Source organism: Cervus elaphus, chromosome 3 (genome assembly GCF_910594005.1).
Source record: "Cervus elaphus chromosome 3, mCerEla1.1, whole genome shotgun sequence".
Taxonomy (NCBI): Eukaryota; Metazoa; Chordata; class Mammalia; order Artiodactyla; family Cervidae; genus Cervus; species Cervus elaphus.
This window is the reverse complement of record NC_057817.1, coordinates 25,783,815-25,803,252: the sequence shown is the minus strand read 5'-3', so window position 1 is coordinate 25,803,252 and position 19,438 is coordinate 25,783,815. Positions and strand designations below refer to the sequence as shown.

At 51.4% G+C, this 19,438-nt stretch overlaps 1 protein-coding gene across 4 annotated transcripts; it reads right to left on the bottom strand.

The window, feature by feature from the left end:
• Window positions 1-11,222: 11,222 nt before the first annotated feature.
• Window positions 11,223-18,401, bottom strand: SMUG1 (single-strand-selective monofunctional uracil-DNA glycosylase 1). Of its 4 annotated transcripts, none has more exons than XM_043882059.1 (3): window positions 18,328-18,401; window positions 14,538-14,839; window positions 11,223-13,530 (listed from the first exon to the last, which is right to left on the bottom strand). In XM_043882059.1, exons 1-3 carry the CDS (start codon window positions 18,395-18,397, stop codon window positions 13,003-13,005), a joined length of 900 nt encoding a protein of 299 aa, XP_043737994.1. In that variant the 5' UTR covers window positions 18,398-18,401; the 3' UTR covers window positions 11,223-13,002. The 4 variants fall into 4 exon arrangements, with proteins under 4 accessions (XP_043737994.1, XP_043738014.1, XP_043738003.1 ...); XM_043882079.1 differs by having other exon boundaries at window positions 14,538-17,053; window positions 18,328-18,346; XM_043882068.1 differs by lacking the exon at window positions 18,328-18,401 and adding an exon at window positions 16,289-17,823.
• Between the last annotated feature and the right edge of the window lie 1,037 nt (window positions 18,402-19,438).

Sequence of the window (19,438 nt, the reverse complement as noted above, 5' to 3'; positions counted from 1 at the left end):
GGAAGGGCCCACACAACATTGTCCCAGGCTGGGGTGTGTCCCAGGCTGGGGTGTGTCTGTGGCAGCTTTAATTTCCTGCCCCAGGCCTCTCTGGGACAAGGCCCCTGCCTTCCTGTCAATCCATTCACCTTGCACACGATGCTGTTGACGCCTGCTCCTGGCTACTTCTGCTCGTTCGCACATCAGCACAGGGATCATCAGGAACCAAAATAAATCAGATGAAAATAATATCCCACACTCTCCCACAGAAACAAAATCTGCCCTCGCTATTGGCACAATTTCTCGCCTGCGGGAAGGGTGAGTGCAAGTGAGAGTGACAGAGGACACGGGCAGGCGGGGAGGAAAGACACGGATCCCCATCAGGGAGAACCCCAGATCTGTTGGGGGGGACCCTCCCACAATCACAAAAATGCTGTGCCTTCCCCAGCAGCCAGCAAAAAACAGGCCTGGAAAAAAAAAAAAATAGGGCCTACACCTGTGTGTGACTGTGGATGAGATAATGTACGTGTGTTAAACCTAAAAGTTGGTTCTCAGGAAGGCTGACACCTAGACTGGCCGGCGCTAGAGGTACTGGGAATGTGACCAGTTTAACATCTTAAAATGCTTTGAGGGAGTGTGAGCAGCTAGTGGGGCTTCAGACTGAAGCCCAATCCTAGGCAGGGTAAGTGGGCTGAAGCATTCACCAGCTCAGATCAATCCATGCTCCACCCACTCAGGTGCCATGAAAAACTGGCCTCCTTTTCCCCTCCCTCTCCCTTTCCTGAAGCAGTTTGTCCTTGTCAGGGACTCCTGGGTAAAAGAACCTGGAGTTAGGACAGAAGATCATAAAACTTCCCACATAACAAAATCTGCTCTTTCCCACAGTGGGGGAAAAAAATCAACAACACCCCCAACTCTTCCCAAACCCAGGCACCACTCTCTCACCTCCAGAGCCTGACCAGGCCTCCAGTGAGTACAGAGATGGACAAGACAACTCACAGAGATGGGTCCCTCCCCAGTAGGCCAGGTAAACAAATAGGTGGCAAAGCCTTTCCTCCAAGCACCTCTTCCAATACTTGGACCTCCCTTCCATGGCTCCCTAAGGCATACAGAATAAATCTGCCTTCATGCCAAAGCACTGATTCCTCAGACTGACATCTAGAGCCCTCCTTAATACAGACTCATACTGAGCTCCTCTAATTTCTCCTTCCTCCATCACCCTCCCCTCTCCAGCTGCTGATCCCCATCTGCATCAAGGAGCACACTCTGAACCATCCTGCTTCCAGCCCAGATTCCCTGGAATGCCCTCTCTACCACTTCCCGGGGCTCCCATAGGCTCACCAAAGCTCTCCCCATCCTCCTCTAAAGCCAAAAGCAAACCCACCTTTCATTCATGCTTATTGTCTCCCTTTTCACAAGACCAACTTCCTGGCTATCCTTCACTCACTCGTTCACTCGTGTGCTGTGAGGCAGTTTGGGGAATGTTCATGGAATTGGGTGAAGACTCCAAACCTGTTCTGGGACTCCCAGTGGTCTTAGAACTAAGTGGGCAATCCGTGACGCAGAGGTGGCAGGTGTCTCCAGAGCACCTTTACCCCATCCAGACTGGATCCTGGGGAAACGAGGCTGCTGCTGAAGGAGACGCTACAGGTGCTTCTAGGCTTCCCGCAACTGTTGGGAATGGTACTTCTGAGGGGCTCTAGGGGCCATTAGACCAGTGGTGGTGGCGGGCTTCCTTTCTTCCTCTGACTCCTCTCTCTGTCACTCTCTCAGTTTCTCTCGATCATCATAATTCTCTTTTTTCATTAGGCAGGGGCTTCCTTCTGCCTGAGAGACACCTCCCCTTAGAGCTATGCTTCTCAAAATGTGACCCAAGCTGGGACTTGCCTGGTGGTCCAGTGGTTAAGAATCTGCCTTCCATTGCAAGGGGCACGAGTTCAATCAGGGGGCTAAGATTCCACATATCTTGCGGGCAAAAAAACAAAAGCAATATTGTAATAAATTCAATAAAGACTTTTAAAAATGGTCTAGATTAAAAAAAAAAAAAATCTTTAAAAAAAAATGTGATCAGAGAACCTGCAGCATCAGCATCCCTGAAAACGTGCTAGAAATGCAAACTTTCAGGCCCCAGACTGGCCCAGGCCAATCCAGTCCTCCAGTTTAACAAGATCCCCAGGTGGTTTGTATCCACATTAAAGTTTGAAAGAACTCGTTTAAAGAACCAGAAAAGCTAGGCTCAGGGCCCAACAGGGAGGCTGAATGCCTCAGATATTCATTCATTCATTCATTTATCCTTTCAATAAATATTTAATAAGCACCAACTGGGTGCAAAGTGCTAGGCACTGGGGGAGGACATGGTGACCGATTCAGCTCTGGGTGCACAGGCTGGATATGGTGACGTCAGCTCCTGGTGTGGAGGAAGAGGGGTAGGGAGAGACAGAGGTGGGAGGGGTGGGCGGAGGGTTGGGTGAGGAACAAGGCGGGGCATTCAACTGGAGACTCTCAAGACCCTGACACTGGTAAGGGATCCCTCCTACCTCCCAATACAGAGGATCAGTCAGTGCGATGGAAAGGAAGCAGCAATGAGAACAAGGGAGAAAGCTGAGTTGGTAGAAACAGAAGATGGAAACGAGGAAAAGTGAGTCCACAACAGACTCCCTGAACTACCCTTGCTGGCCATTCCAGAGATACGCTGGGTCTTACTTCCCGAGCTCCCCATTGAGTGTCCCCTCCAGGACGTGCCCCACCCCACCTCCAGGCAGATGGCCTCCCACAACAGGGGTGCTCAGTGCCCCTGGGAATGGAGGACAGCTTCAGCCCTCCAGCACTCCCCCACTCTGGGGGCTGAGAGGGGAGGAGATAGGTCACACCTGGAGGAAAGTGGCCCTGGCCGGGGGATTTGAGGGGTGTAGGGATAGCAAGAAGCACACAGACGCAGGAGACGGGGTGGGGGGATTCAGATGAAAGGGACCAGGGCGTGGAGAATGAACTGTAGGGAGGCCGGCTGGGGAGCTGCTGCGCTCAGCAGGGCAGGCAAGACCATGTCTTGGCTAGGACTGTACAAGTGGAGAGTGCAAGACGTGGTCAGGTTTGGAACATATCTGGATGATAAGGCTGATAGAACTTGCATACAGATTGAGAATGAGAGGTGAGGGAAAGAGATAATGAAGATGACTAACACCTGGGTCTGGGACCTAAGATACCTGCTAGATTAGCGTAATCCAAAGTAACTTGGGGAAGGTTCTGGAAGAAAGGGTTGGAGCAAGCTTTGGAGAGAAGGAAAGACCTAGGAACTCAAGGGGGGAGAAGAGAGTCCATGTTGGGAAGTCATAAGGAATGAGAGTGAAGAGATGGGAAAAGAAGGGGGAAACCATTCAGGGGTCCTTAGTTCAAGCTTCTTGAGGGCAAGAATAGTATCATCTGTAACCCCTAGGGTCCTTCATTGCTATTCTGCACATGGTGGGTTTAGTCAGGTACTCTGTAAACATTTGTTGCTTATTGAGAAGTGACCCAAAAGGCAGGGCAGGGTGGTATAAAGAGCACTCAACTGTGTCTTGGGAACTCTGGCCACCTACTGCCAGAAGGACCTTGGGCAAGTCACTGTCTCTCAGGGTCTCGGATCTTCAGGTCCTTTCTTGCCCCAATCCTCTTTCCTTGACTCTAAGATTAGGATGCTAAGCTTCTGGAGGCACTGTAGGTTCTTGAGCAGAGGTAGTGTGAAATGGGCAGCCTGGAGGGAATGAAGCCAAGGCCCAGAGAGTGGGTCAGCATCATCTAGATGTGGGTCAATGAGGGTCTGCCCACTCCCAGGGTGGCTGGGAGTGAAGAATAATCCAGTCAGGAGCCCCCCACATCTCACGCCCAAATTTTCTTTGCTGTGATGTCTCAGCATTTGGGGGGAGTTTCTACAGCTCCACAATTTCTCCATATTGAAATGCTTAGACTCAGTCATTGGATGTCCTTTATGCTCTTTCTGTTCTCACTCCTCAGGGGATCTTAATGTCATTGAGGACCCAAATTTTATATCTCCAGCCTGGACTTCACACCCCAACCCAGATCTGTTTGTCACTCAGCCTATCGGACACCCCTACTTGGTTGCTTAAAAGGCATTCCAAACCTACCATGTTAAAGGACTTCCTTGGTGGTCCAGTGGTTAAGAATCTGCCTTCTAATGCAGAGGATGTGGGTTTCGATCCCTGGTGAGGAAACTAAGATCCTGCACCTAAGCCCTGGAGCTGGTGCAATGAAAGATCCCACGTGCTGCAATGAAGATACTGTGTGCCATAACTAAGACCCGATACAGCCAAGTAAACATTTTTTAAAAACTCTAACATGTCAAAGACTGACGCCTCCCGCAAACCAGCTTCCTCCTGCAATATTCCCCAAGTCAGCTCATGGCAACTCCAGTGGTTCTGGTCATTCAGGCCAAACTCCTTGGTCTTATCCTGACTCCACTCGTTCCCTCACACCCTCCACCAGGTCCATCTGCAGATTCCTGGGCTCTCTGTAAAGTATATTCAGAATTTAACCATTTGCCATCACCACTGCCACCTCCCTAGTCCAGGCCACCATCATCTCTTACCTGGTACTGCAGTGGGCTCCTGCCTGGTCCCCTCACTTCTGCCCTTGCTTCCTCAATTGAGCTCAACACAACAGTAAGCATTTTCTATAACAATACAAGGCGGATCATGTCACTCGCCTGCTCAAAACCCTCCAGTAACTCTCCATCTTACTCAGCGCTAAAGCCAGAGCCTCACAATGACTTATTCATCCCCATGTGATCAGGTCCCCATTACCTCTCGGACCCACCATTCACCCTCTCCCTTACTCTCTCTCTCCAGCTGTATCAGCCTCATTGCTGTTCCTCCAAAAGCAGACACGCTCACATCAGGGCCTTTGCCCTTGCTGTTCTCTTTGTCGGAATGCTCTTCCCCCAGAAATCTGCATGGGCCCATAGCATCTGGTAAACGGCAGGCTCCATATGCTGAGGGGCCTGAGCAGGGATGAGACAGGGAATGAGGAGGAAGAGGAGATGCTAATGCAGCCTGGTCCCACAAAAGAAACAAAATGGGTCGTCTTGCTTTCTCTGTCTTCCTCCTCTTGAGGGACTTGCTCCATTCTAGTTCCTTTAGGAAGGGCCCCACTCTCCCTCCCACCCTGCAAGAGCCTCAAGCGCACATCCCTCCAGGACTCCATGGCCTCCTGAACAGGAAAACACTTCACTCCTGTGACACTGAATAAGACGACCCTCTCTGCTCGGCCCCAGGGGACCGGTGGGGAAGAACTGGTCTCCTCCAGTCATTCATGCAAGAACCTCATCTTCACCACTGTCCAGCGGGGCCTGAGCGAGTGAAGTCCATCACCTTTCCCCGCCTCTCAATCTGGGCTTTCTTTTCCTCCTCAGCCCTGCCTTGCTGCTCCCAAGCATCAGGCCCCCCACGGCACACACTGGAGGCAGGCCGAGGAGGGAAGGCTGGTGTGGCAGCCCAGGGCCTCGGAGTGCTGGGGGGCAGGCTCTGGGTGTGGGAGGCCACCAGAGAGGCAAGGAAACAAGAGATACAGACGCGGTGCTGAGATGGTGATCCAGAGGGAACCAAGAGAGCATTGGCCTGAAAACGGGGGTCACACTCCGGGGCAGAAAACGGGAGAGAAGCGAGAGCTGACAGATGGCAGGAGCTGGAGACGGGGAGTGCGAGAGACAGTCTCACCTCCCCCGGAGACAGACGGACGGACAGAGAGACACGCCAGAGGAAAGAGCCTGAGAGGCCAAGCCCGCCCGGGAGCGAGGGACGGCGGCCGAGACGGAGGGAGGCACGGACAGGCCAGAAGGCTGCAAAGAAGGCGAGGGAGAAAAAAGAGCGGAGGCGGGAGTGGCGGGACGCGGCGGGCGCGGGGCGGGCGCAGCGGAGCGGGCGCGGGCGCCGGGAGCCGGCTCGTAAAAGCCGCGCCGAGCGGGGAAATTGCCGCCAGAATCGCTGAGCTCCACAAAACGCCGCCCGCGCGGCTCGCCGCCGCGCCCGCTCCAATCTCCAGCCTCATCGCCGCGCGGGCTGGTTATGCATTTAAATGTTATTTAATTGGATTGCGGAGGAGCTGGGGGCCAGAGCGGCCCCCGCCCCCTCCCCGCACGCGCCGCGCGCCCGGGCGGCTGCCTCCTCCACAAATCTGTTTTCCGAGTCACAGATTGCCGCGCACCCCCTCCCTCCCCGCTCCACCACCCCGATGACTCCCCTCCGCGTCTGGGCTCCTTCTTCTGTTCCCTCCTCCCAAACGGAGCCAGAGGACACTCAGAAAGACACAAGTCCTCTGAAGATGCGTGAAAACGCAGGGGCTACACAAAAACAGGGACGCACAGGGACCTAGCGGCAGCAAAAATGGGTCACGGTGAATTACACGAGCGTCCATCTGGGAGATTTTTCAAAATGCAGAAACAAAAAAGACCCCCATGGATCACAAAAGTACACAAATGCATGCAATAAACCTGAGACCCACACTCTATAGGAAACACATCACCCTACCCCTTGGAATGGTTGTGACAAAGTGACACCACCATACAAGGGCAAGATCCTGCTAACTCAGTGAACTCTCATAGACCTTCCTAAAGCCTGAATATTCAGTGGAAGGACTGAGGCTGAAGCTGAAGAAGCTCCAATACTTTGACCACCTGATGCAAAGAGCTGACTCACTGGAAAAGACTCTGATGCTGGGAAAGACTGAGGGCAGGAGGAGAAGAGAAGAACAGAGGATGAGACGGTTGGATGGAATCACCGACTCAATGGACATGAGTTTCAGCAAACTCTGGGAGATAATGAAGGACAAGGAAGCCTGGTGTGCTGCAGTCCATGGGGTCACAAAGAGCCCAACATGACTTAGCTACTGAACACAACAAAGCCAGGTAAAGAGTAAAACACAAATTCACTCTCAGAGCAGCCATCACACCCCAATAGCTTGCTCATTGGTGATGCCTTTCTGGTGCTGGAAGGCAAACCTTTCCTTCAAAGACATGTTGTTCCTCTCCCAGTTCACAGCAGAAAGCATCATCAGGTGAGGTTCAGAGAGGCAACTGCATCAGTCATCAAGTTTCTTAAAACTGAACAAACAAAACTGAATCAAAACCACAACAGGTGAACACTGGAGAGGACTTCCTCAGAAAACAGAAAGTTCAAGATCCCAAGGGGTGAGACTGGGCTTCTCCCCGATCAACTGCAGTAAGAGACGCATTCTGCAGCCAGGACTAGGAGTCAGCACCATCAAGGTAGATGGAAGGACAGAATGACCCGCTGAGGCATGTCCCCCACACACTCCCCGGAAATTGCTGGCCTGAAATGATCCGGGTCAAGTTGCTTCAATTAATGAAAATGGAAATGACAAGCTGGCTTGGCGCAGGCCATCATGAAGGACTATTCTCGGCTCTCAGCCACTCCCTCTGCCAACTGGGCCTAGAGACTGACATCAGACTGAGATCCTCAAGAAGGAATTAGGGGCAGAAGAACAGGCCAGAAGATGTGCAGGAAAATCCCATTGCAGTTGTTTTGTTTTTGACAGAATGAGGACCAAAATAAGGAGAGAGAAAAAGGGGGAGAGAAAGTTTCCCCAAATACATTAAATACATTATAATTCAACCTTGACCGGTAAGCTTGGGCTGGGGCCAGGCTTGGCATTAAGATCTCTGAAGAAGAAAGCAATTTAGCCTCTCCCAAAGCAATTTATTTCTGTATCAACTGATGGTCATACCTGGGAAGTTTATCCATGTGTCTAACATCAATGTCTCATGCTCCAATTGAAATTATTTCCTTCTTTAGGGCATTAGGAAAAAATAGAAAACTGCTGGCCTACATCCTCCTAAAGAGGAATATTCAGAGAATTAAGACCTAGCCTGGGCTGGGCCTTAGTCTCTGTTCCTCCCCTCCATTCCACTCATCTTTGCCCAGTGTATGCCCAGGCTGTTTCTGACCTTTTTTGTTTCAGCACCTGGACACCCCCTAACACACCTACTGCTGTTTTCCATCCTAGAGATTCATGGAACAAGAGATCAAAAAGGAAACCCCCTTTCCCATCTCCCATAGAGCCAAGCCCAACCCCTGGTTCCAGCCAACCCTGGCCCGGAGCTCATCCTTGTAGATAGGGCTGGGAATTCTTGGGGCAATCTGACACCATGGTCCCCTTTTTTGAACACCCACCCCATGGAGGTGGCAAGACCCGGAAGGTGATGAGAGAAGAACTCCCCAGTCACCACCCTATCCCACTGGCACACAACCTCTTGCCCACATGGAGAGCTGATCCCTTCCTCAGTCCATGTGCCCAGAGTGCTGTGTTTAGAACGTGCTCACACCACCTCTTCCGCTTGATTTATACTATAATCACATGCTTGTATCTCCTAGGGTCCGACAGTGAGCAACATGAGGGCAAAGAACCATCTAATTTACCTCTGTCACCCTCTGCGGTACCTAGTGTAGGGAAAGGCACACAGCAGACATCAATAAATGTTTGTCAAATTGGGAAAGTGAAGGACCACACAGCAGTCAGACACGACTCAATATTCCTTTAAGCCATTCTGTTTCAGAATGGGGGAAAAAAAAAAAAGAGGAAAAGTCTCTTTCCTCCCAACACACTCCATCCTGCAGAGTTTCAGAAGCACCCCTACCCCCAAGCCCAGTTTGGTTTCTACCCAGTTGAATATGTATACTTATGTGCATGTGTGTGCGCATGCATACATGTTGGGGTGGGACTTAGAAGACCCCATCACTCCTCTGAACCAGAACTGGCATCACCATCACTGGGCAAAAAACAATAAACTCTGAAAATACTTATGTTAATGGATGGACACTCTGGGGTAGATCTCCAAACCCAGATCTGAGCACGGCTTGTACATTCATCCTGGACACCTCCTGTGCACCAGGTGTAGGGTTATATACGACGAAAGGAACATGAGACCCTCTCCTTGCCTCCAGGACACCCAGTGCAATCCTGTCTTCACCTTGGCTGCATGTCCAGAGTACAGAGAGGAAAACAGATACGAGGCTGTACTTCAGACCTCCCTAACCAACATCTCTTAAAGTGGAGCTGGGACACTGTGCTTTTTTAACGCCTCTACATGTGAACTGATTCACAGTTCTATCCAATAGAACTTTCCATGATGATGGAAGTTCTGTGTCTGCATCATCCAATCAGTAGCCACTAGCCATGTGTGGCTCTTGAGCACCTTCAGTATGGCAAGTGACTGAAAAATTGAATTTTTCACTTTGCTTTATTTTAATTAAACCCCCATGCATGGCTAGTGGCCAGTGAATCAGACTGCAAAACTCTTGATGATTTCACATCACTTCAACTTGGCTTTAAAATACTTTTCACAACATTGGTTTTTTGTTTTATTTGGCTGCACCATGCAGCTTGTAGGAGCTTAGTTCCCTGACCAGGAATCAAACCCAGGCCTTCGCAGTGAAAATGCCGAGTGCTAACCATTGGGCTGCCAGGGAACTCCCTCACAATGTTGTTTTTTGTGTTTTTTTTTTTTTTTCACAATATTGTTTTGTAGCAGCTGACATCACCATTCCCTTTGGCCCAGGAGAAAATAATGAGATTCCCCTCCCTAAGAACACTCTCATTTGTACTGAAGAACCTGCTCTAGAATGGATGGGGAATAGGGGCCAGTCTGGTGGGTTAAGGCCCAGCAGCCAGCTAAACCATCACACCAGCCTCCATCCCCAGACTGGAGAAAAGGCAGTGAGTACCTGTTTGTTAGTGGTTGACATGAGTTGGGGAAGAAAAAGCAGCAATGTTTCAGGTGTCTGTTATGGACTGAATTGTGACTCCCCAAATGCCTATGTTGAAGCCCTAATCCCCAAGTGACTTGGAGAGATATCTGGAAATAGAGCCTTAAAGAGGCAATTAAGTGAGGTCATAAGGATAGGTGGGACCTTCATCCAAGGGACAGGTGTCCCTTCTAAGAAGAGAGATACCAGGGAAGTACAACAGAGAAAAGATCACAGGAGGACACCACGAGGAGGCATGCCCAGGAGAGAGGCCTCAGGAGAAACCAAATCTGCTGACATCTGCACCTTGGACTTCCAGTCTCCAACACTGTAAGAAAATAAAGTCCCCCAGTCTGTGGTATTTCGTTATGGCAGCCCTAGCAGACTAACATGGTGCCCTTGGGGAAAGGGAGGCCCGGGACTTTTTCAGGCCCAGGGACGTATTCAGCCCCTCCCTAAAAAGATGCGCCCCTAGAATTGAGGGCAACACCACCACTAGAAGCCAGATCGAGCAGTGACTCTGCCACGCCTAAGTCTTCAAGTCATCATCTTGGTCACTATTCAAGGGCCTTTACACTCTGCCCAACCCTACCCCTACCACCTCATGATTCTCACCCCAGTGCTAGGCTTTCACACTTACCAACTCTATCGCCCCCAGACATCTTCCCTACAAACGAATTCCCTCCCTTCCCATTCCTGACCCCACTGCACCTACACTGCCTCCTGTACTGGCTGGCCCCTCCCTCCGCCATCTGTTGGCTGTTTTACGTGCACGTGTTCTAAGCATCTCACCTCCTTCACTGGACTGCAAATCCTCAAAGATTAGTCTAGCATTCAAGACCTTTCACAAGCTGGTCCCAACTTACTCTTCTACTTGCTCTCCCAGCTGGGCCAAGTCAATATTAATCTACTTGCCAGCCCATGAACCTAAGAGTGCTCTTCTCTATGCTCTCCAAAACGGTCTGTCTCTAAAGCCACCTGAAATGCCACCTCCTCCAGAGAGCTCTCCCTGACTACCTTAGCTAAATATATAAGGGAACAATGGCTTCGATCTCCATGCAATTACTTCAGTGCCTGACCCAGTGCTCTGCAACATGGGGCAGTAACTACATAGCAAAACTGCACTGACAACAGAAAGAGGAAAGGAGTCTAAGGCACATGGGGGTGCAAAATTGTAATTGTTTTTAAAAATATTAATATGGCTGTGCTGGGTCTTAGTTGCAGCATGTGGGATCTAGTCCCCTGACCAGGGATTGAAACTGAGACCTCTTGTAATTCTGATGCCAACCACCTGGAGTTAGCCGAGACCCCTCAGGTTTAAGGGCAAAGTGCCCAACAAGACTGCCCTCACTCCAGATGCCAACTTCAGGTTCAGGGGTCCTCAGGTCACCTGCACTGCTGACTAACTGGCTATGAATTCAGGGGTTCCTATACTCCCCTTAGGTTCAATAATCTGCTAAAATGACACAGAACTCAGGAAAGCACTCCACATATTATTACAGTTTTATTATAAATGATACAAATCAGGATGAGCCAAGTGAAGACACATAATGCAAGATCTGGGAGGGTCCCAAAGTGATTTCATGTCCCTTCTCCCCTGGAATCAGGACACACCACTCTCCTGACATACCCATGTGCTCACCAGTCAGGAAGTTCACCAAAGTCTCCGTGTCCAGAATCTTTATAGGGTTTCATTATGAAGGCAGAACTGATTGAAATCATTAACCACATGGTTGAGTTCAATCTCCAACCCTGCCTCCCCTCCCTGGGGTTCAGGCTGATATCACCTGGCTTGAAGTCCCCATCCTCTGATCACATAGTTGGTCTTTTGGGCATGGTCAGCTCTCCTGAGTCAAATTTCAGCAGAAGCTCATGTGTAGTCTGAGGGTCCCACCATGAATGACAAAACTCCCAGTGCTTGGGAAATGCCGAGGACCAAGAGGTTCCCTCTCAACAACCAAGAATGGAAGCTACTCAATTTATTTATTATACGATGGGGAGGACACATATTAAAAATCTTACTTTGAGATCTGGAGATGGTCTATACCAGGAGCTAGAGTCCAATCATGTGTTCCTTATTAAGGTGGTCTATGCTCCTGACTGGATTCACTTTCCCAGGGGCAGACATGCAGCAGAGGTAAGAAATGAGTTAGCTGGAGATACCAGGCTCCCATCCACCCATCAAAGTGCCACAGATAGCAAACAAACCACTCGACAGGCCTCTAACAGAGATCCTGCAGCTCTGGCAAGGTAATTAGAGACTTCATACCATTACCCAGCCACCCAAGAGAACCTTTTGCAAACAGGAAGAGGTAAGGGAAAATATAAACTACCACCTTCCACCCCTGACGTGCAGGAGGGGAAAAAGGGCCAACACAAAAGGGTTTAGGAGCTTTTAATGCTTAGCCTGAAAAATCACAGGCTGGGTTTTCCATAAAGTCATTGGTCCATCTCTGGCAGGGCAAGACCCTGCCCGCCACTCAGGATATGGGTGGAGGCCCAGACCCCCACCCTGCCCCTCACCCCGGTCTTCAGGGCGGAGGGGCTTCCTGTGTAGTGTAGTGTTGTGCTTCCCCAACCAGGAGGCAGGAAAGCCAGAAAAGCTGTAGTGAGCACCCACGTGCCAGGCACTACGCAAGGCACTTCTAAGTGTTATCTCAGTTAATCCCCACACCAGCCCGGTGAGGCAGGGACCCCATGTGATAGATGAGGATCCTGAGGCTTGGAGAGGTCAATCCGCTTGTCCAAAATCACAAAGTGCACAAGTCTCAGAGCTGGGATGGAAATCCAGGTCTTCTGGCCTTTCCCATGCTGCCACCCTGACCTCCCCCTGACCCACCCTCAGCCTCTCATCAGAAGTTCACTTTTAGCAGCCACGACTCATGCTTTGTCCCAGTCCCTGTGGGGAGACGGGTGAGCTGCAGGAAGCCGTTCTAGGACAGGTGGGGATCCTAGTGGGATCTTTTCTCTAAAACAGCAAATAGGACCTCAGAAGTCACTGTTGGGGTCACTCTCTTCCGAAGAGAGGCTCCAGGGAAGCAGCGAGGTAGAGCGGCTCACAGATGTTGGCTCTCTGTGGAATTGGGTACCACAGACGGAAGGATGGTGAAGTGAGCAGGAATCAGGAGGGCAAGCAGGAGCAATGTCAAAACGGCAGGTCCCCCAAACTGAGGAGCCCAGGGGGACCTTGTGGCTCCAGTCCGAGGCGTGTGGTCATCCGCTGGCCCAGAAGGAAAGGCCTTGAACATGTCCTGTGCCAGCGCAGGGCTGCTCAACTGGTCAACAGTGGCAGCAGGCCCAGCTCGTTCAGTCTCTCCTTGGCCACCGCCTCCCAGCCCTTGTTGGCCTGTGGGCTGCGAGGGGAGGGGTGCAGGAGCCCCTCCACCTGGACCTCGGGCATCAAACCGGCCAGAGCCCGCCGCGCCCGCTGCTCCGCCAGGCGGCCCACGCCCACCACCAGCCGCACCCCCAGCAGCTGCACCTGCCGGCACAGGGCCGCGTCACACACCCCCAGGAGCTGCTCGCGCTGCTTGGCCGGCAGCTCGGCGGGGGTGATGTTGCGCCCGCTGGGAGCCAGAAGGAGCAATGGACACAGGTTGTGGACGAAACAGTGACGGAAGAAGACCTCGGGCTGTCCACAGAGGTTCCGGAAAAAGCCCCAGAACCGGGCACCGCTCACCTCGGACTGAGGGCACTCCAGTCCCAGCACTGGTCGCTTGGGGTGCTCCTGGGGAGGGGTCCGCACAGGCCCCCCAAGGCCCAACCAGTCCCGGACTACACTCACTTCCCCAAAGGGCACCTGTGAGGAGGAGAGAAACACGAGGGCTTCGAACTGGAGACCTGACGCCTGGGGTCTGGACCAAGCAACCCCTTTCCACCTTCCAGAGGGATCTAGCTGTCTCCCATTGCCTCCACCCCCACCCCAAAGCCAGAAACTAGGATTTCTGGCCCTGTCTGAGCCTGTCCATGTTTCTCCAGTTTTTTATGTGGTCTATGGTGCAGAAGAACCTACCCTGACTAGCCTTTGGGACCAGGCACAATAAACATGAGGGGATATCTGGCCCGATGCAGGGAGTGATAGGTAATGGGGGGGACAGACAAATGGCCTGGGACAGAAAGGCGGCCAGGGTGAGAGGAGACACAAGGACAGGGCTGACTGCTGCTCCCTGGGTGCCCTCTCAGCCCCAAGCCTCGGGCTGTCATTTCCATTGATCATCATTGATCACCTTTCAACCCCCAGTTGGGGTCAATAAAAGCGATTGAGCCTTCTGCCCTGAAGCCTCTTCCCCTCCCCCATCTGCCGAGCACCCCCACGGAGGGGCAGTCGCTCATCCAGAGGTCTGAGAGGGAAGCAGGCAGGCCCTGCGGCCGGCTCTGTTCCAACCTCTCCTCGACTAAGAAACAGAACCCCGGCTGCCAGAATGCCCTGCCTCTCTTCCCTGACCACCCCTGTTAACCAGTCTCCCCTGAGGGGCCCTGGTCCCTCTCCTGACCCCAACAACACTCTAGGGAGAGGGGAGATCCGGCAAGGCAAGGTAAGGATGGGGCTGGCGGAAGGAAGGGCTCTCAGAGGCAATTAGTGGACCGCTCACAAGGGAAACGGAACTACCATTAATGTGCTTGGTTAACTACAGGCAGCGAGGCCGGGAGAGTGTCTGAGACCACAGGAGCCAGGATATGAGGATGGGGGTGGGGGGCGCACCCACACGTGTCCACCGTCATGCACACACTCCTCCACAGAACATGCAGCCAAGCGTCAACCCTGGACCCTCCCACTCCACCCCGCAGGGGAACCAAGCTTTTTACCCCCGTCTGGGCCATGCCAAAGGGTCCTGGGTTCATGCCCAAGAAGAGCACTTGCTTGGGGCCCTGGCAGTAGCGGGTCACGTAGCTGCGATGTGGCTCCCACGCGTACTCCACAGGGTTGTAGATGATGCCCACGAGCTCAGAAAACTGCAGTTGCCTCAGCTCATCGTTAAGCCGAAGCTCCTCCTGCAGGAAGCCCTCGGCCAGGCTTCGAGGGGAGGGCTGGGGCTCCATCAGGGCACCTGCAGGCTGGAGGTGGGGCCCCGATGGGAAAGGCTGGGGCACAGCCATGCCACCGTCACCTGGAAAACAGATGGACAGGCCCCAACAGCCCCAGCTGTCGAGTGGGAGGGGTCCAGGCTGACCAGGGCCCTTACTACCATTCCTTGGGCTCAGAAGAGACTGTGTCAGTTAGCCCTCAACCTCTAGACAGGTCTTCAATCATCCCAGTTCCTGGTAATGAAGGGCCTTTCCTCTCCTGGATTCAAGTACTCTTCCTCTTCATAAATCACCTAGTGAGCATGGCCCATAACCGCCAGTCATCCCCGACTCCAAACCCCCTTTCCACCAGGCATAGGTTTAGGGTCACTAGCTCCTAGGCCATGCCAAGGTTTTCAATGACTATTTAGATGGCAAACTTTCAGCACTTTTACTGTCATCCTTAATAAAACAAGCCCATCCAGGACGGGCTGTGTTCTGGAAACCAACGAGCTGAAGGATGGGCTGCACAGCCTCAGCGCAGAGACGAATTACAGAGCTGATTTCAATAGATTCCAGGTGGTGAGCAACTGCTCTGTGCCAGGTACCCCTCAATGATGCAAATGACAACCGCATGAAGTGGGCATTACTGCTCCCATGCTACAGGTGAGAAAACTGAGGCTTAGCAAGATCAAGCAACTTGCTGAGGGTCACCCACTTAGCAAGTAATGCAGCTGGAATCTGAACCAAACCATCTGACACAAGGCTTTGCTTTTCACCACCCACACCCATCTTGCTTGAGACAGTTTGATCAGCCACCCTGCTAATTCTAGAGCCCCCCCAACCCCAACCCAGATTTTTGCCCACATTCAAGAATCCTCAGTAGTGAGTGAGACAATTAGCAGACTCAGACTAGACTCCTACAAGCTACGTAACCAGGGCCAGAGCTTCAGGTTTCCTCGTCCAAATACTAAGAAAAATAATATCCACTTAAAAATACTAGAGACCCATGTGGCTCAGTGGTAAAGAATCTGCCTGTGATGCAGGAGACATGGTTTCAACCCCTGGGTCGGCAATATCCCTTGGAAGAGGAAATGGCAACCTACTCCAGTATTCTTGCCTGGAGAATCCCATGGACAGAGGAGCCTGGTGGGCTACAGTCCATGGGGTCACGAGTTGGACACAACTAGGTGACTAAACAGCAGCACTTAAAAATATTACTATAAGAAATGGAATAAGATGTGTAAACGGTGGTCGGGGGAGCAAAGTGGGAAACGGAAGAGGACAAGAAAGAGGGAATCGGGAAGAGGTAGAGGCAGCACCCCAGCTAGCTCTGTAACCCACAAAGGCCACTCCTTCCAATCTTCCTTCTCATCACTCCCATGTGAACCCAGAGGCCCAAACTGATCATTCCATTCACACTTTCAAAATGCCTTTCCTATCCAAACTCCCAAAACCTAACACATGCTATTTCCACAAACCCAACTTTTCATAGACTCCTTGACTGAAGCAGGACTGACTGCCCCACCCCCCTACACAAATTTGAGTCATACCTGCCCTTCCAGATGAAGCTCGAATTCTCCCTCTGGGAAAGTTGTCCCTCTTCAGGACACCGCAGCATTTGCTGTAGCTTCCCAGCCCTACCCAACCCAAGTAGGTCTGGAGTGGGGCCTGGGAAGCTGTATTTAAACAAGCTTCCTCAAGAGATTCCGATGGTTGGTGACGGCTGAGAACCACTGCATGTCACCATGGTTAGTGGCATCTTCATGAATTCACACCTTGCCTCCTAGACTAGACTTGAGGCAGATCAGAGAGGAAGCCCTGTTTCATTTTCCTCCATATCTCCAAGGTCCCAGCTTCTATCTGACAGTTAACTGTGTCCATCTCATCTTTTTTCAATGCTGTTTAAAACTACCTTCTGGGAGTTCTGTGGTTGCCTAGTGGTTAGGATTCCTGCTATGAACTGGATTCAATCCCTGATTAGGGAACTGAGATCTTGCAAGCTGCACGGCGCGGCCAATATAAATAAGTAAAAATAAAACTACCTTCTACCAAAGAGCCTTTCCTGACAGACTCCTCTTCACTTCTACACCCTGAGTTGACTCAAGGCTCAGCTGCCCGTTTTGCACTCTCCTTGCTTCTGAGTGTTTGCCAGGCTCTGGGCACGTTTCCATCACATCTGGGCCTCCCACAGGGCAGGGATCATGGTTCTTCTCCCTCTTAACCCCATGTGCAGGTCAAGAGTAGCCTCTTCCCCCAGATGGGATCACAAGGTTGACATAATAGCTTGATCCATCAACCTGTTCTCTGACCCTAGCCTTGGCAAAGTGGGAAAGAGAGAGAAAAAAAATCTTAACTATGCTCCAATATAATATAAAAATTTAAAAAGTCAGGGCTAAACTTAGGAAATCCTTCCCTAGACTGCTCTGTCCAGGTGGCTACCCAGGGCCAGCTGGACTCAAACAGAGGCTGAGAAGGGAGCTGTGGACAGCTCAGCTGTCTCTGGGGCCCACACAGTGCCAACGTTAGCAGACTGTCTGCTCCAAGTCTGGCATCTCTCTCAGGTCTTAAGGTTGAGCCTACCTTTGATCTTTAGGGACCCATCCTGAAGACAGCAAGGCCAGGGACACACAGAAGAGTGACAAGACCTTATTTTCAATGTTCTAGAATTTCAAAGCCTGATCAGAAGGCAAGAGCTACAAGCTGTGTGTCAACTGACTCTAATTCTAGTCCCGGTTTCATCTCTAAGATCCTCTTAAGCAAGTCATTTAACTGTCTTCTCTATGAGATGAAAATAAAACTTCCCATCCAACCTACCACCAGCTGTTAACTCATTTTATCCCCCCAATATATATGAGTATCTTACATGATAGGCTTTGTGGTAGTCTTTTGGTGGGAGAGAAATCCAAAATGAATAAACGACTCATAAACGACTGTGACATGGCAGATAAACAACTGTAATACACTGTGACATACTGTGACTCCAGCTTTAATGTCCTGAACAAAACACCATAGAGGCCCAAAGGAGAAATCAGGAAGTTCTATGTAAAGTCATCCACGGGCAGAGATCATGAAATGTCTGTTTCTGAAATCACTGATAAATTACAGAGTCACATTAAGCACAAGTGGAGGGTGATCCCCCGGTCAGTCTGGCCACCTAGGCTCTCTGGCACTGAAACACAGGAAAGGAATCCAAGACATTGTCCACTCCCGTGTGCTGTGGGGGCACTTCAGGAATCCACATGGACAATCAGCAAGTCCTTAAAACCAATAATGACAACAATAATACTAATAGAGCGTGGACTCAGAAACAACACTTCATCTCTCCTCCTAGTTCGAGGGGGCTGACAAGTAAGGCTCCACAAGAAATCTCCACGTCCGCCCGCGGGCTCCGCCCGACGGGAAAGCCTCGTCTCAGCAGGTCTCCGGGGTGGTTCCATGGGCTCGGCTCTCTCTGCGCCGGGCGAGCCCCTGACGGAGAGAGGAGCCCCGAAACACAGACATTTCACTCTCCACCTGTCACCTCCGGCTAGCCCGGGGAGCCCTAGCCCGCCCCACAACGCCCCAGGTTCCCAGACTCCTACTTCCTCACCTGGTCCAGCGCCCCATCCGGTTTCCGGTTCCTTTTTCCACCCCAACCCCCGCCGGGCGCAGAGGGCCATGGGAGTTGTAGTCCACTTTGTTTAGGGAAAGAGATTGGCATAGCTGCCGCCACTTCCGCCGGAAATACTCAAATTCCCGGAAAGTGTGGTAAGTTCGCAATAAGTAACTCTGGGGGTTGTAGTTTATTCTTTACACCAGGGCTAAATCCAGACGACTTGGGAAGTGAGAAGCTAAGCTCTGTAAGGACCTTGAAGCTCCTGGGCTCTACATCACCTTTCCAAAAGTTCATACACTTTTCCCAAAGGGATTGTGAATCAAGGAGCTTCAACTATCTGCAGTCTCTTAACTCACCTGAGGGTATTAACAACGGCTATTTCTAGCCCTCCTGCTGCTCCAGATATGAGACCGCTCCTAAAAAAAAAAAAAGAGAGAGAAAGACCTCTCCTATGCAGCCCTCCAAGGACTGTATATAGAACACCCACGGAAAACAAACAAACAAACAAACAACACCCATGAAAGCACTCTGGCATCTCTAATTAAACTCCTTAGTAATAACTTTGAGACTCTTGTATCCCTCATTACTGTCCAAGCCCCTGTCTCCACAGCTTTACCATTTCACTTCTCCCCCTCCTCGGCCCTGTTGTCTACCCAGCCCTATTACCTTCCATCCTTCCCAGTCCTACCTCTAGGAATACTCTGTCCAGGATACCTTCCTTGACCAATTCTGTGGCTGCATCTAACAGTTCATTCACTCCCACCTTCCCAATGCAATACTAATATCCAAAGCTGTCCCACTCCTAGCTTTGTTCTTGTCCTGTGGCTGGATCTGTTTCTGTGTCCTGACTATAATATTGTCATTAGACTGGAAACCCCATAAGGTCAGTTACCTTGTAGATTCTTCCCATCCCCACCCCCTGAATGCCCCAGCACAGCCATGACAGACCAGAGGAAAGCAGTCTCCCTGCAGGTGGAGACCAATGAATCCCAGAAGAGGAAGAGGTGAGAGAACAAGGATGCTACCCGCTTCTCTAGCCTCCCCTGCTCTCCTACCAACAGACAAAAACTTAAAGGGTGCAGCAGGAGCTTCAGAGATCTGTGAG

Coding starts and splice junctions, on each gene's coding strand:
- SMUG1 (XM_043882059.1), bottom strand. CDS start 18,397: ATGGCCCTCTGCGCCCGGCGGGGGTTGGGGTGGAAAAAGGAACCGGAA. Junction 14,840..18,327: donor CGGATGGGGCGCTGGACCAG/GTGAGGAAGTAG, acceptor TCTGTTTTCCAG/GTGACGGTGGCATGGCTGTG. Junction 13,531..14,537: donor TTGGCATGGCCCAGACGGGG/GTAAAAAGCTTG, acceptor TCCTCCTCACAG/GTGCCCTTTGGGGAAGTGAG.